At 43.6% G+C, this 27,040-nt stretch overlaps 2 protein-coding genes across 2 annotated transcripts in view; both read left to right on the top strand.

Annotated features, from left to right (window-relative positions):
* Window positions 1-17,763, top strand: part of abcc9 (ATP-binding cassette, sub-family C (CFTR/MRP), member 9) — a 75,841-nt gene extending 58,078 nt beyond the window's left edge. Inside the window, 6 exon segments of the mRNA XM_064939331.1 lie at window positions 1,609-1,687; window positions 3,751-3,859; window positions 7,444-7,547; window positions 8,241-8,374; window positions 9,615-9,677; window positions 13,304-17,763. Of these exon segments, the coding sequence (XP_064795403.1) occupies window positions 1,609-1,687; window positions 3,751-3,859; window positions 7,444-7,547; window positions 8,241-8,374; window positions 9,615-9,677; window positions 13,304-13,441 (627 nt within the window). The 3' untranslated portion in view covers window positions 13,442-17,763.
* Window positions 17,764-18,230: 467 nt separating this feature from the next.
* Window positions 18,231-26,333, top strand: kcnj8 (potassium inwardly rectifying channel subfamily J member 8). Its single transcript, XM_064939330.1, has 3 exons — window positions 18,231-18,827; window positions 21,025-21,231; window positions 25,077-26,333. The coding sequence occupies exons 1-3, from the start codon at window positions 18,478-18,480 to the stop codon at window positions 25,783-25,785; spliced, it is 1,266 nt and encodes a 421-aa protein (XP_064795402.1). The 5' UTR covers window positions 18,231-18,477; the 3' UTR covers window positions 25,786-26,333.
* Window positions 26,334-27,040: the final 707 nt, after the last annotated feature.

Raw genomic sequence — 27,040 nt, 5'->3', positions numbered from 1 at the left:
TCTGTGAGTGTTTTATAAGCCAGGCTGGATATCTGTGTATCTGTGAGTGTTTTATAAGCCAGGCTGGATATTAGGTATCTCTCTATCTGTGTATCTGTGAGTGTTTTATAAGCCAGGCTGGATATTAGGTATCTCTCTATCTGTGTATCTGTGAGTGTTTTATAAGTATCTGTGAGTGTTTTATAAGGCTGGATATTAGGTATCTCTCTATCTGTGTATCTGTGAGTGTTTTATCAGGCTGGATATTAGGTATCTCTATCTGTGTATCTGTGAGTGTTTTATAAGCATGCCTGGATATTAGGTATCTCTCTATCTGTGTATCTGTGAGTGTTTTATAAGCCAGGCTGGATATTAGGTATCTCTCTATCTGTGTATCTGTGAGTGTTTTATAAGCCAGGCTGGATATTAGGTATCTCTCTATCTGTGTATCTGTGAGTGTTTTATAAGCAAGGCTGGATATTAGGTATCTCTCTATCTGTGTATCTGTGAGTGTTTTATAAGCCAGGCTGGATATTAGGTATCTCTCTATCTGTGTATCTGTGAGTGTTTTATATCTGGATATTAGGTATCTCTCTATCTGTGTATCTGTGAGTGTTTTATAAGCCAGGCTGGATATTAGGTATCTCTCTATCTGTGTATCTGTGAGTGTTTTATAAGCCAGGCTGGATATTAGGTATCTCTCTATCTGTGTATCTGTGAGTGTTTTATAAGCCAGGCTGGATATTAGGTATCTCTCTATCTGTGTATCTGTGAGTGTTTTATAAGCCAGGCTGGATATTAGGTATCTCTCTATCTGTGTATCTGTGAGTGTTTTATAAGCCAGGCTGGATATTAGGTATCTCTCTATCTGTGTATCTGTGAGTGTTTTATAAGCCAGGCTGGATTAGGTATCTCTCTATCTGTGTAGTATTAGGTATCTCTCTATCTGTGTATCTGTGAGTGTTTTATAAGCCAGGCTGGATATTAGGTATCTCTCTATCTGTGTATCTGTGAGTGTGTCCCATAAGCATTCCATGGCTGATATTATGTCTGGAAGATCATGCTGATTTTAGTGTCTCCTGCTGAGCCTCAATTTCTACAGCCACCCTGTATTCCCCTTTAAATCTGACTCAGTTTATGTATCACAGTAATCCTCATATACTCAAACATCTTAAATCTGGGGATATACACCCTTAGTAGAGAGGCCTGGCTGTGTGTGTGTGGTGTCTTTGACCAATGAGAGAAAGCGTGAGTGTGGAACTGTGTAATTCTGTCCAGATCTAATAGTAATGTGTTGTGGTTGTATGTGAGGCTGACTGCTTGTTTATGGGTAGCTCCATCTTTTACAGTAACTACACTGTAAAAAATACAATCCTGTTGTCTTTAAGGTCATTTACTGCCAGCCAGTTGCCTGTTAGTTACTGAAAAAAAGGGACACTATGTTACTGTAAACTTTACAGTAATGTACTGTTAAATTAAAGTTTCTGTAGGACTTACCTTGTGAGGAAAAACTCCTAGTCTTGTTCCTGAGAATAGAGGGCCAAGCTGTGACAGATTGTGTCTCCCACTGGCGTGAAATGACAGTTTAATAACTAATCAATCCCCTCTTTCTCCCTCTCCTCTCTCTAGGTCGGCATCTGTGGACGCACAGGAAGTGGAAAGTCCTCCCTCTCTCTGGCCTTCTTCAATATGGTCGACGTGTTTGAAGGTTAGTCTCCTGTGATTCAGGTGTAGAAGGTCTCTGAAGCTGTGGACAGGAGCCTTGATGCTCAGGTCGAGCACTCGTTACACAGCTCCCTCATAGTGACTGGTTTTATTTTACAGTAAATTGAAAGAAGTGGTTGTACAAAACCCTCTCACAGTCCTCCCCACGGTCCTCCCCACAGTCCTCCTCACAGTCCTCCCCGCAGTCCTCCTCACAGTCCACCTCACAGTGCTCCTCACAGTCCACCTCACAGTGCTCCTCACAGTCCTCCCCGCAGTCCTCCCCACAGTCCTCCCCACAATCCTCCTCACAGTCCACCTCACAGTCTACCTCACAGTCCTCCCCACAGTCCTCCCCACAGTCCTCCTCACAGTCCTCCCCACAATCCTCCTCACAGTCCACCTCACAGTCCACCTCACAGTCCACCTCACAGTCCTCCTCACAGTCCTCCTCACAGTCCTCCCCACAGTCCTCCCCACAGTCTACCTCACAGTCCTCCTCACAGTCCTCCTCACAGTCCTCCCCACAGTCCTCCTCACAGTCCTCCTCACAGTCCTCCCCACAGTCCTCCTCACAGTCTACCTCACAGTCCTCCCCACAGTCCTCCCCACAGTCCTCCCCACAGTCTACCTCACAGTCCTCCCCACAGTCCTCCTCACAGTCTACCTCACAGTCCTCCCCACAGTCCTCCTCACAGTCCTCCCCACAGTCCTCCTCACAGTCCTCCTCACAGTCCACCTCACAGTCCTCCTCACAGTCCTCCTCACAGTCCTCCTCACAGTCCTCCCCACAGTCCTCCTCACAATCCTCCTCACAGGCCCTCCGACTCTTTTTCAGTAGTGAAGTGTTAGTGGACATAACATAACTATGGTGACTGCAACCAAACGCTGACACCAATGGTCAAACTATTTCCTTGACTTTCCTGTCCCAAAGTGCCCATTCAAAAGTCCGAGGGAGGCTTATAATATGATAGTTAGTTTGAGTGGAGCTGTGTTTATTCTCATCTGATAAAGGGAAATAGGTCCTCTGCTGAAATCCATAGCCTCCCTTTAGTTTCCTCTGTTTACACAGTACGGCCCTGTGGTCACTGTCATCCTGACATCCTATGATGATGTCATATTTAGTTGTCCTTTGTACACAACTTTCTGCAGGGGGCCTGTTATTGTTAGAATGCATATCTCCAGCCTCTGGCCAAATGTCATAAATAGAATCATCAAAACATAATGTTCTGGATTTATTTCCTTCGTTGAACATCTGTCATTTGTCAGAATCCACTGATCAACAACCATATGATAATATTCAGGTTTTACTCTGAATAATCTTTGTATTTACACCACTCCTAGTCAGCCGATTCAGACAAACCCATCTTCCACCAAACCCAACATGCTCTCTTTTTCCACACGAGCTGCCGCAGACAAATGTATTTTACTTAACAATGAATTAAGACACATATTTGTTCCCAGTGTCCCCTTATAAAGGCAGAGGGAGCGAGCTTGAACACTACGATGTTGACTGTAGTCGTACTAATAGACTCGCCAGTGGACATTCTTGGGAAGATAATGTCCCCAGAAATAGACTAAATAAATAGAGTAGAAACGTGAAATATCTTCAGTGAGTAATGATAATAAATGTGATGTTCAGCTTACTTGTGTAATCTTCTACAATATACAGAACAGAATGGCATCAACAACCAGACCATATATGCTTTGATGCTCTCTCTCTCTTTCTGTATCTCTCGCTCTCTCTCGGTCTGTATCGCTCTCTTTCTGTATCTCTCTCTCTCTCTCTCTCGGTCTGTATCTCTCTCTTTCGCTCGCTCTTTATCTTTCTCTCTGTCTGTATCTCTCTGTATCTCTCTCTCTCTCTGTCTGTATCTCTCTCTCTGTATCTCTCTCTGACTCTGTCTGTATCTCTCTCTCTCTCTCTCTCTCCCTCTCTGTCTCTTGCTCTGTCTGTATCTCTTTGTCTCTCTCTCTCTCTCTGTCTGTATCTCTCTCTCTCTCTGTCTGTATCTCTGTCTGTATCTCTCTCTCTGTCTGTATCTCTCTCTCTGCATCTCCTCTCAGGGCGGATCATCATTGATGGTATAGACATCTGTAAGTTGCCCCTCCAGACCCTGAGGTCTCGTCTGTCCATCATCCTCCAGGACCCGGTGTTGTTCAGCGGATCCATCCGGTACGTCGGCTACGTGTAGAACCTTAGAATGTTAGAACCCTTACCAGGACACTGTACGTGCAGTGAAGAACCAGGTGTGTGTCTGTGTGAGAGCCAGTCAGTGTGTGTGTGAGCCGGTGTGTACTTGCAGAAGGTTAGAACCACGATATTGGGTCAGGACCACGTGCTCTGGCTGTTGACAATCACAGACATGCACACAGGAACGTGCCCAGAAGCTGACATAAGAGACACATTATAATAAACAGTAACTTCGTCATGTCTCTCAGTGGAGAAATAGATCAGTAGATTATAATCAATGTATAATCATTAACACCTTTGTTTCCACACAGCGACTGCCATGAGGACTAGAGTGTTGTGGTTTAGGAAGTTGAACAGATAACCGTCTGCCTACGAGAAAACTACTTTAGTGTACTATGATATATTGTTCAGAAGACAATAACAGAACAGTAACAGTGGGCCTAATTCAGTTGACTTTATGAAGTAAAAATGAAGCTAAACAAATGTTTGTTTGGTTAAAATATGAAACTCCTCAGCAGACGTCATGAAAGTTCATCCCGCTCCCAGGACATTGGATAGTCTCTCTCTCTCTCTCTCTCTCTCTCTCTCTCTCTCTCTCTCTCTCTCTCTCTCTCTCTCTCTCTCTCTCTCTCTCTCTCTCTCTCTCTCTCTCTCTCTCTCTCTCTCTCTCTCTCTCTTCTCTCTCTCTCTCTCTCTCTCTCTCTCTCTCTCTCTCTCTCTCTCTCTCTCTCTCTCTCTCTCTCTCTGTAGTACCACAGCTTGAAGATGTTTGGAGTATTAGCAGATAACTGAGCTGCTGTGTTTGTTATAAAACACAAAGAGCATGTGGTGTTTATTTAGAAAGACATTCTCGTCCCGATAAGAAATAACGACCCATCCAATGTGGCAGTAAGTGAGAGGACTGTGCGTTGAGCCAGCCCGTTGTCATGGTGATGTTTACATGAACAGAGGCCTTGGGTGATTGGTCCTACAATAACACTGTGCCGATGGCAGTTAGAGAGAGTCAGCCAGAGCTACTATAGATGCCTCACCATGGTTAAGCATTGCCACATCATTAGACCCAGTGGAACAGTTGTAGTACGAGATAGTGTGGTAGTGAGTGAGGATCCCCTCTGGCTGTGTGCTGCGGGAGTTTTAGCTAAGTGGATGGGCCCCAGTCCAAACACTGGGCCATTGCCTGTTATGGTCATCCACAGACAGTAGTGGGTTCTCTCTCTCCTGCCTGGTCTCTCCCTGTCTGTTTGTCTCTCTCTGTCCCTCTCTCTGTCCCTCTCTCTGTCTCTCTGTATTTCAGATAGTACCTGTACTGATGTCATGTCTCCCTGGCAGGTTTAACCTGGACCTGATGTCAGTCTCCCTGGCAGGTTTACCTGGACCCAGTACCTGTACTGATGTCATGTCTCCCTGGCAGGTTTAACCTGGACCCAGAGCGTACCTGTACTGATGTCATGTCTCCCTGGCAGGTTTAACCTGGACCCAGAGCGTACCTGTACTGATGTCATGTCTCCCTGGCAGTTTAACCTTAACCTGGACAGGTTTAACCAGAGCGTACCTGTACTGATGTCATGTCTCCCTGGCAGGTTTAACCTGGACCCAGAGCGTACCTGTACTGATGTCATGTCTCCCTGGCAGGTTTAACCTGGACCCAGACCCAGACTGATGTATGTCCTGTAACAGATGTCATGAACTGGCAGGTTTAACCTGGACCCAGAGCGACCTGTACTGATGTCATGTCTCCCTGGCAGGTTTAACCTGGACCCAGAGCGTACCTGTACTGATGTCATGTCTCCCTGGCAGGTTTAACCTGGAAGGCAGTACCTGTACCTGATGTCATGTCTCCCTGGCAGGTTTAACCTGGACCCAGAGCGTACCTGTACTGATGTCATGTCTCCCTGGCAGGTTTAACCTGGACCCAGAGCGTACCTGTACTGATGTCATGTCTCCCTGGCAGGTTTAACCTGGACCCAGAGCGTACCTGTACTGATGTCATGTCTCCCTGGCAGGTTTAACCTGGACCCAGAGCGTACCTGTACTGATGTCATGTCTCCCTGGCAGGTTTAACCTGGACCCAGAGCGTACCTGTACTGATGTCATGTCTCCCTGGCAGGTTTAACCTGGACCCAGAGCTAGGTTTAACCTGGACCCAGAGTACCTGTACTGATGTCATGTCTCCCTGGCAGGTTTAACCTGGACCCAGAGCGTACCTGTACTGATGTCATGTCTCCCTGGCAGGTTTAACCTGGACCCAGAGCGTACCTGTACTGATGTCATGTCTCCCTGGCAGGTTTAACCTGGACCCAGAGCGTACCTGTACTGATGTCATGTCTCCCTGGCAGGTTTAACCTGGACCCAGAGCGTACCTGTACTGATGTCATGTCTCCCTGGCAGGTTTAACCTGGACCCAGAGCGTACCTGTACTGATGTCATGTCTCCCTGGCAGGTTTAACCTGGACCCAGACCCTGTACTGATGTCATGTCTCCCTGGCAGGTTTAACCTGGACCCAGAGCGTACCTGTACTGATGTCATGTCTCCCTGGCAGGTTTAACCTGGACCCAGAGCGTACCTGTACTGATGTCATGTCTCCCTGGCAGGTTTAACCTGGACCCAGAGCGTACCTGTACTGATGTCATGTCTCCCTGGTTATAATGTCTCCCTGGCAGGTTTAACCTGGACCCACCCAGAGCTGGCAGGTTTATACTGTACTGATGTCATGTCTCCCTGGCAGGTTTAACCTGGACCCAGAGCGACCTGTACTGATGTCATGTCTCCCTGGCAGGTTTAACCTGGACCCAGAGCGTACCTGTACTGATGTCATGTCTCCCTGGCAGGTTTAACCTGGACCCAGAGCGTACCTGTACTGATGTCATGTCTCCCTGGCAGGTTTAACCTGGACCCAGAGCCTGTACTGATGTCATGTCTCCCTGGCAGGTTTAACCTGGACCCAGAGCGTACCTGTACTGATGTCATGTCTCCCTGGCAGGTTTAACCTGGACCCAGAGCGTACCTGTACTGATGTCAGGTTTAACCTGGACCCAGAGCGTACCTGTACTGATGTCATGTCTCCCTGGCAGGTTTAACCTGGACCCAGAGCGTACCTGTACTGATGTCATGTCTCCCTGGCAGGTTTAACCTGGACCCAGAACCTGTACTGATGTCATGTCTCCCTGGCAGGTTTAACCTGGACCCAGAGCGTACCTGTACTGATGTCATGTCTCCCTGGCAGGTTTAACCTGTACCTGTACTGATGTCATGTCTCCCTGGTTTAACCTGGACCCAGAGCGTACCTGTACTGATGTCTGTCCCCTGGCAGGTTTAACCTGGTATTTTACCTGTACTGATGTCATGTCTCCCTGGCAGGTTTAACCTGGACCCAGAGCGTACCTGTACTGATGTCATGTCTCCCTGGCAGGTTTAACCTGGACCCAGAGCGTACCTGTACTGATGTCATGTCTCCCTGGCAGGTTTAACCTGGACCCAGAGCGTACCTGTACTGATGTCATGTCTCCCTGGCAGGTTTAACCTGGACCCAGAGCGTACCTGTACTGATGTCATGTCTCCCTGGCAGGTTTAACCTGGACCCAGAGCGTACCTGTACTGATGACAGACTGTGGGAGGCGCTAGAAATCGCCCAGCTGAAGAACATGGTCAAAGCCCTTTCTGGGGGACTAGGTATGTGTTTGTCTGTCTGTCTGCCTGCCTGCCTGCCTGCCTGCCTGCTGTTTGGAATCTGGCAATCTGTAATCACACAATCTGGCAACCTCCAACTACACAATCTGGCCACCTACAACAACCCAATCTGGCAGCCTGCAACCACACAATCTGGCAACCTCCAACTACACAATCTAGCCACCTACAACAACCCAATCTGGCAGCCTGCAACCACACAATCTGGCCACCTCCAACCACACAATCTGGCAACACGCAACAACACAATCTGGCAGCCTGCAACCACACAATCTGGCCACCTGCAACCACACAATCTGGCAACCTCAACAACACAATCTGGCAGCCTGCAACCACACAATCTGGCCACCTCTAACCACACAATCTGGCCACCTCTAACCACACAATCTGGCCACCTCTAACCACACAGTCTGGCCACCTCCAACCACACAATCTGGCCACCTCTAACCACACAATCTGGCCACCTGCAACCACACAATCTGGCCACCTCTAACCACACAATCTGGCCACCTCTAACCACACAATCTGGCCACCTCTAACCACACAATCTTTGGGAAAGCATATTGAAAGGAAAAACTAATCGGAGAATATGCTACTAAAATGTGAGATTTCAAAAAGACGATTGCCTTAATAACAACTGTGTGTGTGTGTGCGTGTGCGTGTGTGTGTGTGTTCCAGACGCGGTGGTGACAGAGGGAGGGGAGAACTTCAGTGTGGGTCAGAGGCAGTTGTTCTGTCTGGCCAGAGCCTTCGTCAGGAAGAGCTCCATCCTCATTATGGATGAAGCCACTGCATCTATCGACATGGCAACGGTGAGCTCACACACCCTAACAGCCATGTACCCTCCATCACTAGCTCTTTAGTGGCATTATAATCATGTTTCATTTTCTGCTCTTTTCATTGTTTACAGACACATCTATGACATTACTTTCACCTCATATGGGTACAAACATAAAGCACAAGTATAATCTCAGGTACATTATAAAAACACAAACCAGCCATCTTTATATTTGTCCTCCTATTACGAGTTTATTATTTGAGTTGCCAGGGTTACATATGACGTTCATTATTGAGCCCTGTACATAGAGGTTTGGTCAATAGCAGAACACACGGCCATGCATTTCAACCAGCCACATACTCTTCATTGGGCCCCCTGTTTGGAAATGAAGCACTGATTTCCATGAAAGCCTGAATCCTTAGTTGCTATATCCATTTTTGGACTTATAAATGAATGATGTGTACCCATTGATTCTTAAAGAACATAACTGATAAATGAGCTTAGTTCAACTGTCGATACCCCATCAGAACCCCAAATATAACCCTGTTTTACTCCAATGTTTGTAAACGATGTAAATGTAAACAAACACTGTAAAGCCTCAAAACATGTTTACAACTATAATGTTGATATCATTGGTTGGTCAGTCCTTGCATCCACAGCTCTGTCTATGTTTTTGAGAGTGATTCTACTCTTCAGCCCCATCCTGAGGCTGGGAGAACACGCTGTTATTGTTTCAATTAAGGATTCTATCTTGAGGGGCCGTTAAGTTTTGTTGCGATTGTTGCGCAACAGTGAGGACCGTCACTCTCCTCCAGCCTCTCAGGTTTCAGTCCGGTGGCATGCATAGTTCATAGCTCCAATCCCTGGCAGTTTATATATAAATTACTGGCAGTTTATATATAGAGTGTGCGACTCTCTGTTTGTTTTTTGTAGGGACAAGCAGGCCAGCATCAATATGAGGACATTATGATCACAGCCGTAGCATTAACCTTTGACCCTGACAGGTACACTCTATCAAACTACCATCGCACTGATGCAGACAGCGTAGAGGGGACAGCACTCACAATGCAGTGACATTGCTGTGGAGTGTGCATGGCTGTATCTAAGACTGTGCTCCAGAAGACACACTATTCCCTATTAAGTGCACTATTCCCTGTAAAGTGCACTAAGAGCCATAGGGCCCTTGTCAAAAGTTGTGCACTATGCAAGGAATAGGGTGCCATTTGGTCCACGACCAAAAGAGCTGACCTACCTGTCATTTCTCACCCTTATAGGAGAATGTCTTACAGAAGGTGGTGATGACAGCCTTCGCCGACCGAACCGTCGTCACTATTGCAGTAAGTCTGTTGCAGCCTGTAGGTCATTAGGTGGAAAGGTCAGATCTGGAAGGTATTCTCTGTATAGATGTGGAGACTCCTCTTGGTCTGCTCTCTCTCTCTCTCTATGGATCAATCCTTGGAGAAAGCATAGAGACTAGGACTAGCTGATTTCTCCTAGCTTTTAGATTTCCTCCTCTCCTTCATCCTATCTTTCCAATGTCTCCTGTTTCATCATACTGTACCTCTGCTTCTCATATCTCCAGATGCTTCTCATATCTCCAGATGCTTCTCATATCTCCAGATGCTTCTCACGCCTCCAAATGCATTTACGGACCGATTCAGAGTTGAGATAAGGCGCAACTCGAACATTCCTGTAAATAATTGATTGATGTCAGTGGGAGATTGATGGATATTTAAGTTAAGCGTGCTGCAGATCTCAACTCTGAATCGACACGTTAGCCTCTCGAGACTCAAACAGCTTGTCTGCTGTCCTTCCTTCACCTGTCTTCTTTTCCTTGTTTTCCCTGTCTGTCTGTCCTTGCTCCTCTCCTTCTGTCTTCCCATCTATCCTTGGTTCCTTCTCTCCGTTCTGCCACCCAGCACCTGGTGTCCTCCATCTTGGAGGCTGAACAGGTGCTGGTGTTCTCCGCGGGGCAGCTAGTGGAGTGTGACTCTGCAGTCAACCTGCTAGCACAGCAGGACAGCCTCTTCAGTGTCTTAGTGAGGACTCACAAGTAGGCCCTGTCCCACCCTGCCTTCCAGGCCTCTACAGCCTCCCGGGTTGGTACTGCATGCTGTCTGAGACCACTGTCAGGGGGTTAAAGAGGGGTACTACATCTAATCTGTCTGGGGGTTAAAGAGGGGTACTACATCTAATCTGTCTGGGGGTTAAAGAGATACTATATCTAATCTGTCTGGGGGTTAAAGAGATACTATATCTAATCTGTCTGGGGGTTAAAGAGATACTATATCTAATCTGTCTGGGGTTAAAGAGATTCTACATCTAATCTGTCTGGGGATAAAGATATTCTACATCTAATCTGTCTGGGGGTTAAAGAGATTCTACATCTAATCTGTCTGGGGGTTAAAGAAATACTATATCTAATCTGTCTGGGGGTTAAAGAGATTCTACATGTAATCTGTCTGGGGGTTAAAGAGATTCTACATCTAATCTGTCTGGGGATATTCTACATCTAATCTGTCTGGGGGTTAAAGAGATTCTACATCTAATCTGTCTGGGGTTAAAGAGATTCTACATCTAATCTGTCTGGGGTTAAAGAGATTCTACATCTAATCTGTCTGGGGGTTAAAGAGATTCTACATCTAATCTGTCTGGGGGTTAAAGAGATTCTACATGTAATCTGTCTGGGGGTTAAAGAGATTCTATATCTAATCTGTCTGGGGATAAAGAGATTCTACATCTAATCTGTCTGGGGGTTAAAGAGATTCTACATGTAATCTGTCTGGGGGTTAAAGAGATTCTACATCTAATCTGTCTGGGGATGAAGAGATTCTACATGTAATCTGTCTGGGGTTAAAGAGAGGGATACTACATGTAATCTGTCTGGGGGTTAAAGAGAGGGATACTACATCTAATCTGTCTGGGGGTTAAAGAGATTCTACATGTAATCTGTCTGGGGGTTAAAGAGAGGGATACTACATCTAATCTGTCTGGGGATTAAAGAGATACTACATCTAATCTGTCTGATTCTACATGTAATCTGTCTGGGGGTTAAAGAGATTCTACATCTAATCTGTCTGGGGGTTAAAGAGATTCTACATCTAATCTGTCTGGGGGTTAAAGAGATTCTACATGTAATCTGTCTGGGGGTTAAAGAGATTCTACATCTAATCTGTCTGGGGGTTAAAGAGATTCTACATGTAATCTGTCTGGGGGTTAAAGAGATTCTACATCTAATCTGTCTGGGGATTAAAGAGATACTACATCTAATCTGTCTGGGGTTAAAGAGATTCTACATGTAATCTGTCTGGGGGTTAAAGAGATTCTACATGTAATCTGTCTGGGGTTAAAGAGATTCTACATGTAATCTGTCTGGGGGTTAAAGAGATTCTACATCTAATCTGTCTGTCTACATGTAATCTGTCTGGGGTTAAAGAGATACTACATCTAATCTGTCTGGGGTTAAAGAGATTCTACATCTAATCTGTCTGGGGTTAAAGAGATTCTACATCTAATCTGTCTGGGGGTTAAAGAGATTCTACATCTAATCTGTCTGGGGTTAAAGAGATTCTACATCTAATCTGTCTGGGGGTTAAAGAGATTCTACATCTAATCTGTCTGTTAAAGGGGGTTAAAAAGATCTGTCTGGGGGATTCTACATCTAATCTGTCTGGGGTTAAAGAGATACTACATCTAATCTGTCTGGGGTTAAAGAGATTCTACATCTAATCTGTCTGGGGGTTAAAGAGATTCTACATCTAACTGTCTGGGGGTTAAAGAGATTCTAATCTAATCTGTCTGGGGGTTAAAGAGATACTACATATAATCTGTCTGGGGGTTAAAGAGGGATACTGCATCTAATCTGTCTGGGGTGAAAGAGATACTATATCTAATCTGTCTGGGGTGAAAGAGGGGTACTACATCTAATCTGTCTGGGGGTTAAAGAGATTCTACATCTAATCTGTCTGGGGTTAAAGAGATACTATATCTAATCTGTCTGGGGTTAAAGAGATTCTACATCTAATCTGTCTGGGGGTTAAAGAGGGGTACTACATCTAATCTGTCTGGGGGTTAAAGAGGGATACTACATCTAATCTGTCTGGGGTTAAAGAGATTCTACATGTAATCTGTCTGGGGGTTAAAGAGATACTACATCTAATCTGTCTGGGGGTTAAAGAGGGATACTACATCTAATCTGTCTGGGGGTTAAAGAGAGGGATACTACATCTAATCTGTCTGGGGGTTAAAGAGAGGGATACTACATCTAATCTGTCTGGGGTTAAAGAGAGGGATACTACATCTAATCTGTCTGGGGTTAAAGATGGTTACTACATCTAATTTGTCTGGGGGTTAAAGAGAGGGGTACTACATCTAATTTGTCTGGGGGTTAAAGAGAGGGCTACAACATCTAATCTGTCTGGGGGTTAAGGAGGGCTACAACATTTAATCTGTCTGGGGGTTAAGGAGAGGGGTACTACATCTAATCTGTCTGGGGGTTAAAGAGAGGGATACTACATCTAATCTGTCTGGGGTTAAAGAGAGGGATACTACATCTAATCTGTCTGGGGTTAAAGAGAGGGATACTACATCTAATCTGTCTGGGGTTAAAGAGAGGGATACTACATCTAATTTGTCTGGGGTTAAAGAGAGGGATACTACATCTAATCTGTCTGGGGGTTAAGGAGGGGTACTACATCTAATCTGGCTGGGGGTTAAGGAGGGGTACTACATCTAATCTTAGCAGTTGGCTCTTGGAGGATGACTCTTGGGGTTGTGAGATAAGACTAAATGAAAACACATTCAGGTATGTGTTATTTTTTCTCAGCACAGTTTATCTCTGTCTGTCTGGAACCATTACAAATCAAAGCTGCATTGCATCCCTTCCTCTTTGTTTGTGTAATTAAACACTCAATCAAATGTAATGTAATGTCTGTGTGCGTGCGTCTGTGTGTTCTTCATGCAGCATCGTGTCCACACCATCCTGGAAGCTGACCTGGTGATCGTGATGAAGCGAGGGAACATCTTAGAGATCGACAAACCAGAGACCCTTCTGGAGAACGAGGACGGCATGTTCGCTTCCTTCGTCAGGGCTGACATGTAGGCTCACACACTGCAGCCAGCACACCATCAGTCTATCAATGAATCAGCCTCCTCAGTGTTTCCCACAATGCTTAGGTGGGGCGCAGAGTTCCAGATATTATTACCATTATTGACTGAAGCTCATAGTGTAGGTTTTCGACAGGGGAAATGGAGCCAGGCCAGTTGACCACCTCCACTTGGTAATGGTAGGGGAAACACTGCTTCCCAAAACACCACTGATGGCCTTCTTGTGTTGATTATTGGTAATATATTAGTTATTGAGTTATTGATTGAATGAGTGACCTATTAACTTGGTCGTGGAAGGATCACAATCGGTTGTTAAATATGATTACAATTTTACAAAGCTTTACTGAAATGTTTTATGTTTAAATTATATATTTAGTTACTTATTACTATATGATGTATGTATATATTTTACACCATTATTCATAGGTAAGCAATAAGCAGGTATACTGTAGTATTACTACATTGGTACAAACACTGTAGGGTATATCGCTGGAGCATTTTTAGCCCGGGGACCCTTTGTCTGTCTGATTAGATGCGATGCTGACTGAACCATGGGACTGTGGTCACTGACTCCTCTTTGAAAAAGGACAGCTTTCACCCAATGGGTGTTCTCTAAAGGACTGAATCTTAATGTGAGATGTGCCTAACTTCAACTCATACAGAACTTGTGTACTGTAAACCACACATCCATGTCAAGATGTATGTCAAAACTTTGAGTTACGCATGTTGGTGTTAAGTTAAGATCCAGCCCTAAATGATAAGGGAAGATTCCGCTTTCTTCTACCTGCCATAAGCCAGGCCAGCGTTAGTTTCTACCATACATGGTGCTGGCTGGTGTAATTGGTAAGGAAAGTGGTTTTATTTTCAGTATTAAACCTGGTGTCTGGGGAGCTGTGCCACTGTCCCACTGTAGTACCTGAATATTTATAGTTATTTTGCATATCGAACAATGATCATTTTATATTGACTTCTTTGTATTGTATTATAGCCTGAATGCCAAACTGATTATTGTAAGCTACACTTTGAAGAATGTCAGTATCTGTTTTTACCGATATACTGCTGTGTTGTTTTGTTTGTCAGTGTAAAGCGGTTTCTCATCTCAAGAAATTCGTTTTTTAAATCATTCTTCATTCTTATTCAATCCCAAACTCACAACCCAGAATTCCTGCCCTACTTTCCTTACACACGTGTGGTCTGTTTTCCCACTCGTGTTTTCAACTCAAGACTCCCTCTCTATAATCTAAGAATGGGTAGGCGTCTTCTAGCCTGGTTGAACAAGACTGAACCCTTGTTTCGTTTAGCTTGGATTCCAGGCTACGTATCTCCCCTCAACCTCCATACTCTCCATTGTATACATTATAAGTGAGTAGCAGCTAAGTATATTTAATGTAGCTTCTGCTGTGGCGGGGGGTCCATGTAAAGGTCAAAGGTCAACAACATGACCCCTATAGTGTGGCTGCTATCCTTCACCAGAGTTGTCTTTTTATGGGCAAGCAGCACTTTGGAGTCAGTCTGTCAGAAAGTGTGGACACACAACACTCACCCCTCTCTAGAACGATGACATCATGAGAGCAGAATGACTATAGATATAGAGCACTGATATACAGTTGAAGTCGGAAGTTTACATAAACCTTAGCCAAATACATTTAAACTCAGTTTTTCACAATTCCTGACATTTAATCCTAGTAAAAATTCACTGTTTTAGGTTAGTTAGGATCACCACTTTATTTTAAGAATGTGAAATGTCAGAACAATAGTAGAGAGAATTATTTATTTCAGCTTTAATTTCTTTCATCACATTCCTAGTGGGTCAGAAGTTTACATACACTCAATTAGTATTTGGTAGCATTGCCTTTAAATTGTTTAACTTGGGTCAAACGTTTCAGGTAGCCTTCCACAAGCTTCCCACAATAAGTTGGGTGAATTTTGGCCCATTCCTCCTGACAGAGCTGGTGTAACTGAGTCAGGTTTGTAGGCCTCCTTGCTCACACACGCTTTTTCAGGTCTGCCCACAAATTTTCTATGGGATTGAAGTCAGGGCTTTGTGATGGCCACTCCAATACCTTGACTTTGTTTTCCTTAAGCCATTTTGCCACAACTTTGGAAGTATGCTTGGGGTCATTGTCCATTTGGAAGACCCATTTGCGACCAAGCTTTAAATTCCTGACTGATGTCTTGAGATGTTGCTTCAATATATCCACATCATGTTCTTTCCTCATGATGCCATCTCTTTTGTGAAGTGCACCAGTCCCACCTGCAGCAAAGCACCACCACAACATGATGCTGCCACCCCCGTTCTTCACGGTTGGGATGGTGTTCTTCGACTTCCCCCTTTTTCCTCCAAACATAACGATGGTCATTCTGGCCAAACAGTTCTAATTTTGTTTCATCAGACCAGAGGACATTTCTCCAAAAAGTACAATCTTTGTCCCCATGTGCAGTTGCAAACCGTTGTCTGGCTTTTTTATGGCGGTTTTGGAGCAGTGGCTTCTTCCTTGATGAGCGGCCTTCCAGGTTATGTTGATATAGGACTCGTTTTACTGCGGATATAGATACTTTTGTACCTGTTTCCTCCAGCATCTTCACAAGGTTTTTTGCTGTTGTTCTGGGATTGATTTGCACTTTTCAAACCAAAATATGTTCATCTCTAGAAGACAGAATGCGTCTCCTTCCTGAACGGTATGACGGCAGGGTGGTCCCATGGTGTTTATACTTGCATACTATTGTTTGTACAGATGAATGTGGTACCTTCAGGCATTTGGAAATTGCTCTCAAGGATGAACCAGACTTGTGTAGGTCTACATTTTTTTTTCTGAGGTCTTGGCTGATTTCTTTTGATTTGCCCATGATGTTAAGCAAAGAGGCACTGAGTTTGAAGGAAGGCCTTGAAATACATCCACAGGTGCACCTCCAATTGACTCAAATGATGTCAATTTGCCTTTCAGAAGCTTCTAAAGCCATGACATCATTTTCTGAAATGTTCTAAGTTGTTTAAAGGCACAGTCAACTTAGTGTATGTAAACTTCTGACCCACTGTAAATGTGAAACAGTGAAATAATCTGTTAACAAAATTACTTTTGTCATGCATGAAGTAGATGTCCTAACCGACTTGCCAAAACTATAGTTTGTTAATTAACAAGACATTTGTGGAGTGGTTGAAAAACGAGTTTTAATGACTCCAACCTAAGTGTATGTAAACTTCTGACTTCAACTGTATAGTCTAGGAGAATGACATTGGAGATGAGTGGCAGGCTATTGTGGCTGTGGTGTGTACGGCTATGACTGTCTGTTAATCCTACACTTCTAAAGAACGGTCCCAGAAGGGTTCTTTGGCTGTTCCCATAGGAGAACCCTTTTTTTGCCTGCTAGAAGCCCAAACAGATATAATGTTTAACTAAAACATGATCATATTCAACCTTGCTTACATTTTTATACGATCACGTGTCTCTATTACAGTATATGTAATAGAGAGGAATAGATTTCTTAAATTGGGAATAGATGGGAATAGATCTATTTAAATAAATAACTTGGAGCTGATTTCCTGTTTTGCTTTGTAGGGGGGGTGCTCAGAAAGCTTGGGGGGGCAAATAAAACCACCCGCTGGCCAAATTCGGGCCTGCGGGCCGCCAGTTGGAGAATCCTGTTCTATGGGGACAGCCGAAAAAAAACTTTTTAGGTTCTAAATATAAAAACACAGCAGCATTGCAGTTCTTGACACTCAAACCGGTGCGTCTGGCACCTACTACCATACCCCATTCAAAGGCTTAAATATTCTGTCTTGCCCATTCACCCTCTGAATGGCACACACACACACACAATCCATGTCTCAGTTGTCTCAAGGCTTAAAAATCCTTATTTAACCGGGTCTCCTCCCCTTCATCTACACTGATTGATGTTTATTTAACAAGTGACATAAATAAGCAATTATAGCTTTCACCTGGATTCATCTGGTCAGTCTATATCATGGAAAGAGCCGGTACACTCTACTTATAGATATATAGATCTATGGTAATTCAGACTGCATATATCCTTGATCCATATCACAGAGATTATATCATCTTCCCTGCTTTTACTATTTATATTTTCAATCTTGGGAATGTGCACAGAAATATATGTTCAAATATTATCAATAATAATCTATATAATTCCGAGACTACAGGTTGTCTTTTTCCATTTTATTGTGGGCTTGTGTCTGTCTCATATGTACATTGTGTATAATTAACAGATGTTTTAAATATAGACATAGTTGATCATTACACTGTGTGCCTACCTTTTTTTACACTTGAACTGATAATAAAAATGTGCTTTGAGTTGAAAGTGCTTTTTGGGTTTAAAACGCTCACACACTCACTCTCATTCTCACACACAACACACCACACACCTCCTCGCTTACTAAATGGCGCCATCTCTTGGTTATCAATGGGAATCGGACTTATCCTAATAATCATCCCTATACTAATGTAATAACACAGCAATAATTTGCTTACTGTTGGGAGTCATTTTTCTATCACACTTGCCTTGTTTAAAAATAAAACATCAATGATATTTTAATTTGGACCCAGTAATGGGATGGTTTAACCATTACCTCAAATACCGGTATTGATTAATTAACCAAACATACGGTCCAACGGGCACACATATATTGTTTTGCTTTTAAATCAATAAAACAAAAACACAATTTAGTAGTTATTGGTTTTCCTCTTTGTTGAACAAAGCCAGAAGTGCATTGCATCCCGCCCATAGAGCGGAGCAGCTACGTCAAGAGAATTTGGGATGCGCCCTGGGTCTGTGACTGCCTGGAAACTCTCACCCGTCAGTACAACTTTTTGGAAGTGGCGCTGGAGCTACCAACCTTAATGTGATAGAAGTTAATTGAAATCAAATCGATGAAAAACTTTGCAAAATAATACGAATTTATCCAACTTTGAATCATGTTTTACGCAAGCTGACAGGATAATTACGCACGACTAAAAACACTTCGGTTTACTGAAACCATCCGACTTTTTCCCTCTTATTGCAAATGCAGTAAGGATGTTGGCGAGGAAAAGCATCATCCCGGAGGAGTTCTCCCTACCGGGGCTTGCTTCGAGGATCCACCGCAAACCAGTGTTCAGGGACCGGGTGAACAAAGCCCGCTTCATCGCCAAGAGCGGATCCTGCAACTTGGCGCACAAGAACATCCGAGAACAGGGAAGATTCTTGCAAGACGTCTTCACCACTCTGGTGGACCTGAAATGGCGCTTCACCCTGGTCATCTTCACCATGACTTTTCTGTGTAGTTGGCTCCTCTTCGCCATGTGCTGGTGGCTCGTGGCCTTTGCCCATGGAGACCTTGTACCCAACCGCACGTCTGGCATTGAGCAGTGCGTCACCAACGTCAAGTGAGTAGTATAGTATAGACTCTATAGATATTTTAAACTGTTGATGTTTGGAGATTTAGCTTGTATATACTTCTGTATTTTGTGTGTAAATTGCGTAATTTAAGGGCGGGATTAAATTATATGGATTTATTGGGGACTTTTAGTGAAGTAATTACTTAAACTCAGTTTCAGAATAACTGCTATTTTCTGTGATAACACTGTTACAGTTATATGATTGAGCTCCTTGCCATAGAAAAAAAGGATTTTCCTTCAAATTATAAGGAACTTAAAGGGATACTTTGGGATTTTGGCAATGAAGACAAAACTGTATGCAAGACATACAAATAGTATCCAGGAGTTCATCTGACTCTGGGGAAGTAGATAAAGGGCTTCATAGCCAAAATCCTGAAGTATCCCTTTAAAGGGCCAATCTGCAGTTGCTGCATTCATAAATTAATAACATGTACCAATGGATTCTTGAAGAATATTAGTATAATTTATAGTTCAACTCTCATACCCCAGCAGAATGCAAAATATAAGCTTGTTTTATTCCAATGTTTGTACACAAAGTCAATGTAAACAAACACTATAAAGCCTCAAAACGTGGAAGTAAAGTATGTAGCTTTGCACGAGCATTGGCATGTGTGAGCAGGAAGCATGAGGCAGCTTGATGTACAAGTACAGGACACTAGTCTATCACAAGGCCTTACCCCCAATCTCCCGAATGCTGAGTTCTCAGCAGAGATGCATCAGGTCCCATTGTTACAGTATTTGGTATAGGGCTCCCAACCTTCCATCTCAGGGTGGACACTCTAACCACAAGGCCACTGAGACATGGTTAAAACTACACTTTTGATATCATGGATGGTCAGTCCTTGCATCCATAGCTCTGTGTATGAATTGGAGAGTGGTTCCGTTTCTCAGGCCCCATCCCTCAGCTTTTACCCAAACAGGGGAGTGTAGCACGCTTTGTTATTGTTTCAACTGCTGATTGCCCCTTTAACGTCTCCAACGTTTTGCTCTCATTATTTAGTCCTCTGAGATCAGTGGTTGTAGGGGACGCAGATGAGGACAGGAAGCCATAGGAAACCACACTGCCTGTCCAGTAGCTTCCTGCTCCTCTGACCCCTGTGACCTCTCTACCCTCACCACAGATGTAAGATCAGGTCTCTATCCTCACTGCAGATGTAGGATCAGGTCTCTATCCTCACTGCAGATGTAGGATCAGGTCTCTAAACTGCTATTACAGATGTAGGATCAGGTCTCTACACCACTATTACAGATGTAGGATCAGGTCTCTAGACCACTATTACAGATGTAGGATCAGGTCTCTACACCACTATTACAGCTGTAGGATCAGGCCTCTACCCTCCCCACAGATGTAGGATTAGGTCTCTACACCGCTATTACAGATGTAGGATCAGGTCTCTACACCACTATTACAGATGTAGGATCAGGCCTCTACCCTCCCCACAGATGTAGGATCAGGTCTCTACCCTCCCCACAGATGTAGGATCAGGTCTCTACCCTCCCCACAGATGTAGGATCAGGTCTCTACACCGCTATTACAGATGTTTTTATAAGGTCTCTACATAGCTATTATAGATGTAGGATCAGGCCTCTACACCACTATTACAGATGTAGGATCAGGCCTCTACCCTCCCCACAGATGTAGGATCAGGCCTCTACCCTCTCCACAGATGTAGGATCAGGTCTCTACCCTCCCCACAGATGTAGGATCAGGTCTCTACACCGCTATTACAGATGTAGGATAAGGTCTCTACACCACTATTACAGATGTAGGATAAGGTCTCTACACCACTATTACAGATGTAGGATCAGGTCTCTACACCACTATTACAGATGTAGGATAAGGTCTCTACACCACTATTACAGATGTAGGATCAGGTCTCTACACCGCTATTACAGCTGTAGGATCAGGCCTCTACCCTCCCCACAGATGTAGGATCAGGTCTCTACACCTCTATTACAAATGTAGGATCAGGTCTCTACATCGCTATTACAAATGTAGGATCAGGTCTCTACATCGCTATTACAGATGTAGGATCAGGTCTCTACACCTCTATTACAAATGTAGGATCAGATGTCTACAACAAACATCTGACCCGTGACCAATATTTACGTCCAACGTCTCCCTCCTCTTTAACTTTAATTTCCTCTGACCCCTGACCTTTGACCCTCTCTCTCTGCTCTACAGGTCATTCACCTCAGCCTTCCTGTTCTCCATCGAGGTCCAGGTGACCATCGGCTTTGGCCACCGTATGATCACAGAGCAGTGCCCCACGGCCATCGCCGTCCTCATCTTCCAGAACATCGCTGGCCTCATCATCAATGCCATTATGCTGGGGTGCATCTTCATGAAGACAGCCCAGTCGCACCGCCGCGCCGAGACGCTCATCTTCAGGTAGGATGGTAGCCTACAGGTCAGATTAGGTTGGAGAGGTGGGCCAGCAACAGTGTAGGGTGAAGGTGCCCCTAGATGCTGATCTTGGGTCAGTTTAGCATTTACCCCACTAATGGTAAAGGTTAGGATTGGGGGAGCAGAAGCTGATCCTAGTTCTGTACCTAGGACAAACTTCACCCTGGAGAGGTAGAGGATAAAGAGAGATGGGCCAGCATCCGAAGGGTTGCCGCTTCGAATCCGAAGTCCCAACTGGAAAAATCTGGTGCATGGTATGGCTGCACAATTAATCGAATTTGCATCAAAATCGCAATATCCATATCACAAGAGATCCATATTTCATGCAATATATGAGATGCCACTAAACCCTGTGTAAAGCCTGTTTTTATAGTTTACTTTGTTTGCAGTCTCTCCCTCTCCTCTTGTGGCTGTTTCCCACAGACACTTAGCCCCACCCCTTGTCAATCACAGCGCAGTTCCTCCTCCACGCTGTTTGATTCTCTATAAGGTTGCATGCTAGATTAGATTGTTAGATTATTTGCTCATATCACACAGACCTTGTATATCCATATAACACAGCCCTAGTATATCCATATAACACAGACCTAGTATATCCATATCATACAGACCTAGTATATCCATATAACACAGACCTAGTATATCCATATAACACAGACCTAGTATATCCATATCATACAGACCTAGTATATCCATATCACACAGACCTAGTATATCCATATCATGCAGACCTAGTATATCCATATCACACAGACCTAGTATGTCCATATCATACAGACCTAGTATATCCATATCATACAGACCTAGTATATCCATATCATACAGACTTAGTATATCCATATCATACGTACCTAGTATATCCATATAACACAGACCTAGTATATCCATATAACACAGACCTAGTATATCCATATCACACAGACCTAGTATATCCATATAACACAGACCTAGTATATCCATATCACACAGACCTAGTATATCCATATCACACAGACCTAGTATATCCATATAACACAGACCTAGTATATCCATATCATACAGACCTAGTATATCCATATCACACAGACCTAGTATATCCATATCACACAGACCTAGTATATCCATATCACACAGACCTAGTATATCCATATCACACAGACCTAGTATATCCATATCACACAGACCTAGTATATCCATATCACACAGACCTAGTATATCCATATCACACAGACCTAGTATATCCATATCACACAGACCTAGTATATCCATATCATACAGACCTAGTATATCCATATAACACAGACCTAGTATATCCATATAACACAGACCTAGTATATCCATATCATGCAGACCTAGTATATCCATATCACACAGACCTAGTATATCCATATAACACAGACCTAGTATATCCATATCATGCAGACCTAGTATATCCATATAACACAGACCTAGTATATCCATATCACACAGACCTAGTATATCCATATCATACAGACCTAGTATATCCATATCACAGACCTAGTATATCCATATCATACAGACCTAGTATATCCATATCACACAGACCTAGTATATCCATATAACACAGACCTAGTATATCCATATAACACAGACCTAGTATATCCATATCATGCAGACCTAGTATATCCATATAACACAGACCTAGTATATCCATATCACATAGACCTAGTATATCCATATAACTCACACAGACCTAGTATATCCATATAACACAGACCTAGTATATCCATATCATACAGACCTAGTATATCCATATAACACACAGACCTAGTATATCCATATCATGCAGACCTAGTATATCCATATAACACAGACCTAGTATATCCATATAACACAGACCTAGTATATCCATATCATACAGACCAAGTATATCCATATAACACAGACCTAGTATATCCATATAACACAGACCTAGTATATCCATATCATACAGACCTAGTATATCCATATAACACAGACCTAGTATATCCATATCACACAGACCTAGTATATCCATATCATACAGACCTAGTATATCCATATAACACAGACCTAGTATATCCATATCATGCAGACCTAGTATATCCATATAACACAGACCTAGTATATCCATATCACACAGACCTAGTATATCCATATAACATGCAGACCTAGTATATCCATATCACACAGACCTAGTATATCCATATCATGCAGACCTAGTATATCCATATAACACAGACCTAGTATATCCATATCACACAGACCTAGTATATCCATATAACACAGACCTAGTATATCCATATCACACAGACCTAGTATATCCATATCACACAGACCTAGTATATCCATATAACACAGACCTAGTATATCCATATCATGCAGACCTAGTATATCCATATAACACAGACCTAGTATATCCATATCATGCAGACCTAGTATATCCATATAACACAGACCTAGTATATCCATATAACTAACACAGACCTAGTATATCCATATCATACAGACCGAGTATATCCATATAACACAGACCTAGTATATCCATATCACACAGACCTAGTATATCCATATAACACAGACCTAGTATATCCATATCACAGACCTAGTATATCCATATAACACAGACCTAGTATATCCATATAACTAACACAGACCTAGTATATCCATATCATGCAGACCTAGTATATCCATATAACACAGACCTAGTATATCCATATAACACAGACCTAGTATATCCATATAACACAGACCTAGTATATCCATATAACTAACACAGACCTAGTATATCCATATCATGCAGACCTTGTATATCCATATAACACAGACCTAGTATATCCATATCATACAGACCTAGTATATCCATATCATACAGACCTAGTATATCCATATAACACAGACCTAGTATATCCATATAACACAGACCTAGTATATCCATATAACACAGACCTAGTATATCCATATCACACAGACCTAGTATATCCATATCATGCAGACCTAGTATATCCATATAACACAGACCTAGTATATCCATATCATACAGACCTAGTATATCCATATCATACAGACCTAGTATATCCATATAACACAGACCTAGTATATCCATATCATACAGACCTAGTATATCCATATAACACAGACCTAGTATATCCATATCATGCAGACCTAGTATATCCATATCATACAGACCTAGTATATCCATATAACACAGACCTAGTATATCCATATCATACAGCCCTAGTATATCCATATCATTATCCTAGATACTGAAAAAGAGTTGTAAAGTTTGTGTCTCTATGCCCCAGATTCAGAGAGCGGGTTTTGAATGGTCAATGTTTGAGGGTTTTGTACACATGCCATCTCCAGCTGTTGTGCCCTTGAGCAAGCCCTCAGATCTGATCCAGGGGGTACACTCTGGCTGACAAATCTGATCCAGGGGGTACACTCTGGCTGATAAATCTGATCCAGGGGGTACACTCTGGCTGACAAATCTGATCCAGGGGGGGGTACATCTGATCTGGCTGACAAATCTGATCCAGGGGGTACACTCTGGCTGACAAATCTGATCCAGGGGGTACACTCTGGCTGACAAATCTGATCCAGGGGGTGACAAATCTGATCCTCTGGCTGACAAATCTGATCCAGGGGGTACACTCTGGCTGACAAATCTGATCCAGGGGGTACACTCTGGCTGATAAATCTGATCCAGGGGGTACACTCTGGCTGACAAATCTGATCCAGGGGGTACACTCTGGCTGACAAATCTGATCCAGGGGGTACACTCTGGCTGACAGATAAATCTGTAAAGAAAATGTGATCGGTAAAGAAAATGGACAATAAAGTTATCTTTTCTTGTCATATCTTATTTTCAGCCGCAATGCCGTCATCGCCGTGCGCAACAACCGCCTCTGCTTCATGACCCGTGTGGGCGACCTCCGCAAGTCCATGATCATTGGCGCTGCCGTCCGCCTCCAGGTGGTACGCAAGACCACCACCCCCGAAGGCGAGGTCATCCCTATCCACCAGATCGACGTGCAAACGGAGAGCGCCGCGGCGAGTAACTCCATCTTCCTCTTGGCGCCACTCATTATCTGTCATACCATCAATAAGGACAGTCCGCTGTACGACCTGTCGGCCATGGAGCTGCAGTGCAGCGACCTGGAGGTGATTGTGATCTTGGAGGGTGTGGTGGAGACCACGGGCATCACCACCCAGGCCCGGACCTCCTACGTCACCGAGGAGATCCAGTGGGGTCACCGCTTCGTGCCCATCGTGACCGAGGAGGACGGGGTGTACTCGGTGGACTACTCCAAGTTTGGGAACACGGTCAAGGTGGCGACGCCGAGGTGTTCGGCCCGCGAGCTGGACGAGAAGCCCTCCATACTCATCCAGACGCTGCAGAAGAGCGAACTGAGCCACCAGAACTCACTGAGGAAGAGGAACTCAATGAGGCGGAACAACTCCATGAGGAACGGTGGCGGGAGCTCCGGCACCATGCGGAGGAACAACTCGGCCCTCACCGTGCCCAAAGTGCAGTTCCTCACCCCTGAGGCGGTGGGCCAGAACATGGCCGTCACATGACACGAGGCCTGTCTCCCATTGGCTGTCCTGCTCTTCCTGGGTGGGACCTCCCATGTTTATCCTCTGGCTCAGTTAGAGCTGACTCTGGTCCTGTTCCCCACACTCTGCCACATATACAGTAGTCAATGCTATACCTGACACACACAATGCCCTGTTATAACTATTGTTGTGAGGATGGATTTAACCGGTTTTAGTTACTGATTAGTGTCTCATTTTCAGTCTGGTTCTTTCCAAGTGCCTTTGCCTTTGTCTGGTTCTAAGCTGTAATAGGCATCCACAAGTTGTACTTTATGATGTAAATGCCTTTAAACATGTAATAACTCTTTATATTGCTTTGTATTGAATTCTGTACTCATCACTGAATCCATGTGATGATTTAATTTGCTCTTTAAATGTTACCGTGACCAAAGAACATATTATTACAGATGATAATGGCCAACTCTTTTCTAATAGTAGACGAAAATGATGTTTTGATATCAGCTGCAACGTATTACACACCAACCGGGTTCCTCATTCTTATCAGAACCTTTAATAAAGCATTTACTTCAGTACTGTATGAACATTGTGCTGTTTCTGGAAACTGTCACAGTAAATAGATCCCCTATAAAACTGATTGTTTTGGGTTCGTTTGGAACATTTTCCCCTCAAATTGCATCTAAATTATTGGACAAATGTGTATTTTCTCTGTGATGATTCGATAGCACTTGGAAATCAAAGTGTGGGAAATCTGTATAAATGTATTCTGTTCACAAGCAATTGGTCTCTTGATGAAATATTTTTTTAAAGTGACAATCAAGTTAATTAATCAAATAATAATTTGGATCACAGGTTATATAAAAAAAGCTAAGTGTAGCTGTTTTGTGGTTGCGTCATCGCATTAACAATCGAGCGGGCGTCATTGTTACCAGGGCCACAAAGTCATAAACACCACCTTTCTACAATTTCGCTTCTTAAATGTTGATTTTATAAGTAACCTTATGCATTGGCTTAAATTACGTTCATTAAATTAAGCTCATTTTTGCTTTAAGGAAGTTTTACAATAAAGCCAATTTTGACTTTGTGACTGTGGTAACTAGTGGAAACCTAAAACGTGCAACAAAGTTCCGACTAGTTGCGGACAGGTTTAGAAACTGATGTACAGTAACGTTACTCTCTGCTTGTTGTGGGTGGAGACAAAGATGGTGGACCAGAAATAATTAGGGAGTGGGATATCTCGCCTTCTTTACTGTCTACGGGGGACATTCTACAACACTTG

Source organism: Oncorhynchus masou, chromosome 27, assembly GCF_036934945.1.
Source record: "Oncorhynchus masou masou isolate Uvic2021 chromosome 27, UVic_Omas_1.1, whole genome shotgun sequence".
NCBI lineage: Eukaryota > Metazoa > Chordata > Actinopteri > Salmoniformes > Salmonidae > Oncorhynchus > Oncorhynchus masou.
Note: the sequence above shows the minus strand (reverse complement) of the source record. Positions and strands in the feature narration are given on the sequence as shown.

Coding starts and splice junctions, on each gene's coding strand:
- kcnj8 (XM_064939330.1), top strand. CDS start 18,478: ATGTTGGCGAGGAAAAGCATCATCCCGGAGGAGTTCTCCCTACCGGGG. Junction 18,828..21,024: donor CAGTGCGTCACCAACGTCAA/GTGAGTAGTATA, acceptor TCTGCTCTACAG/GTCATTCACCTCAGCCTTCC. Junction 21,232..25,076: donor GCCGAGACGCTCATCTTCAG/GTAGGATGGTAG, acceptor TCTTATTTTCAG/CCGCAATGCCGTCATCGCCG.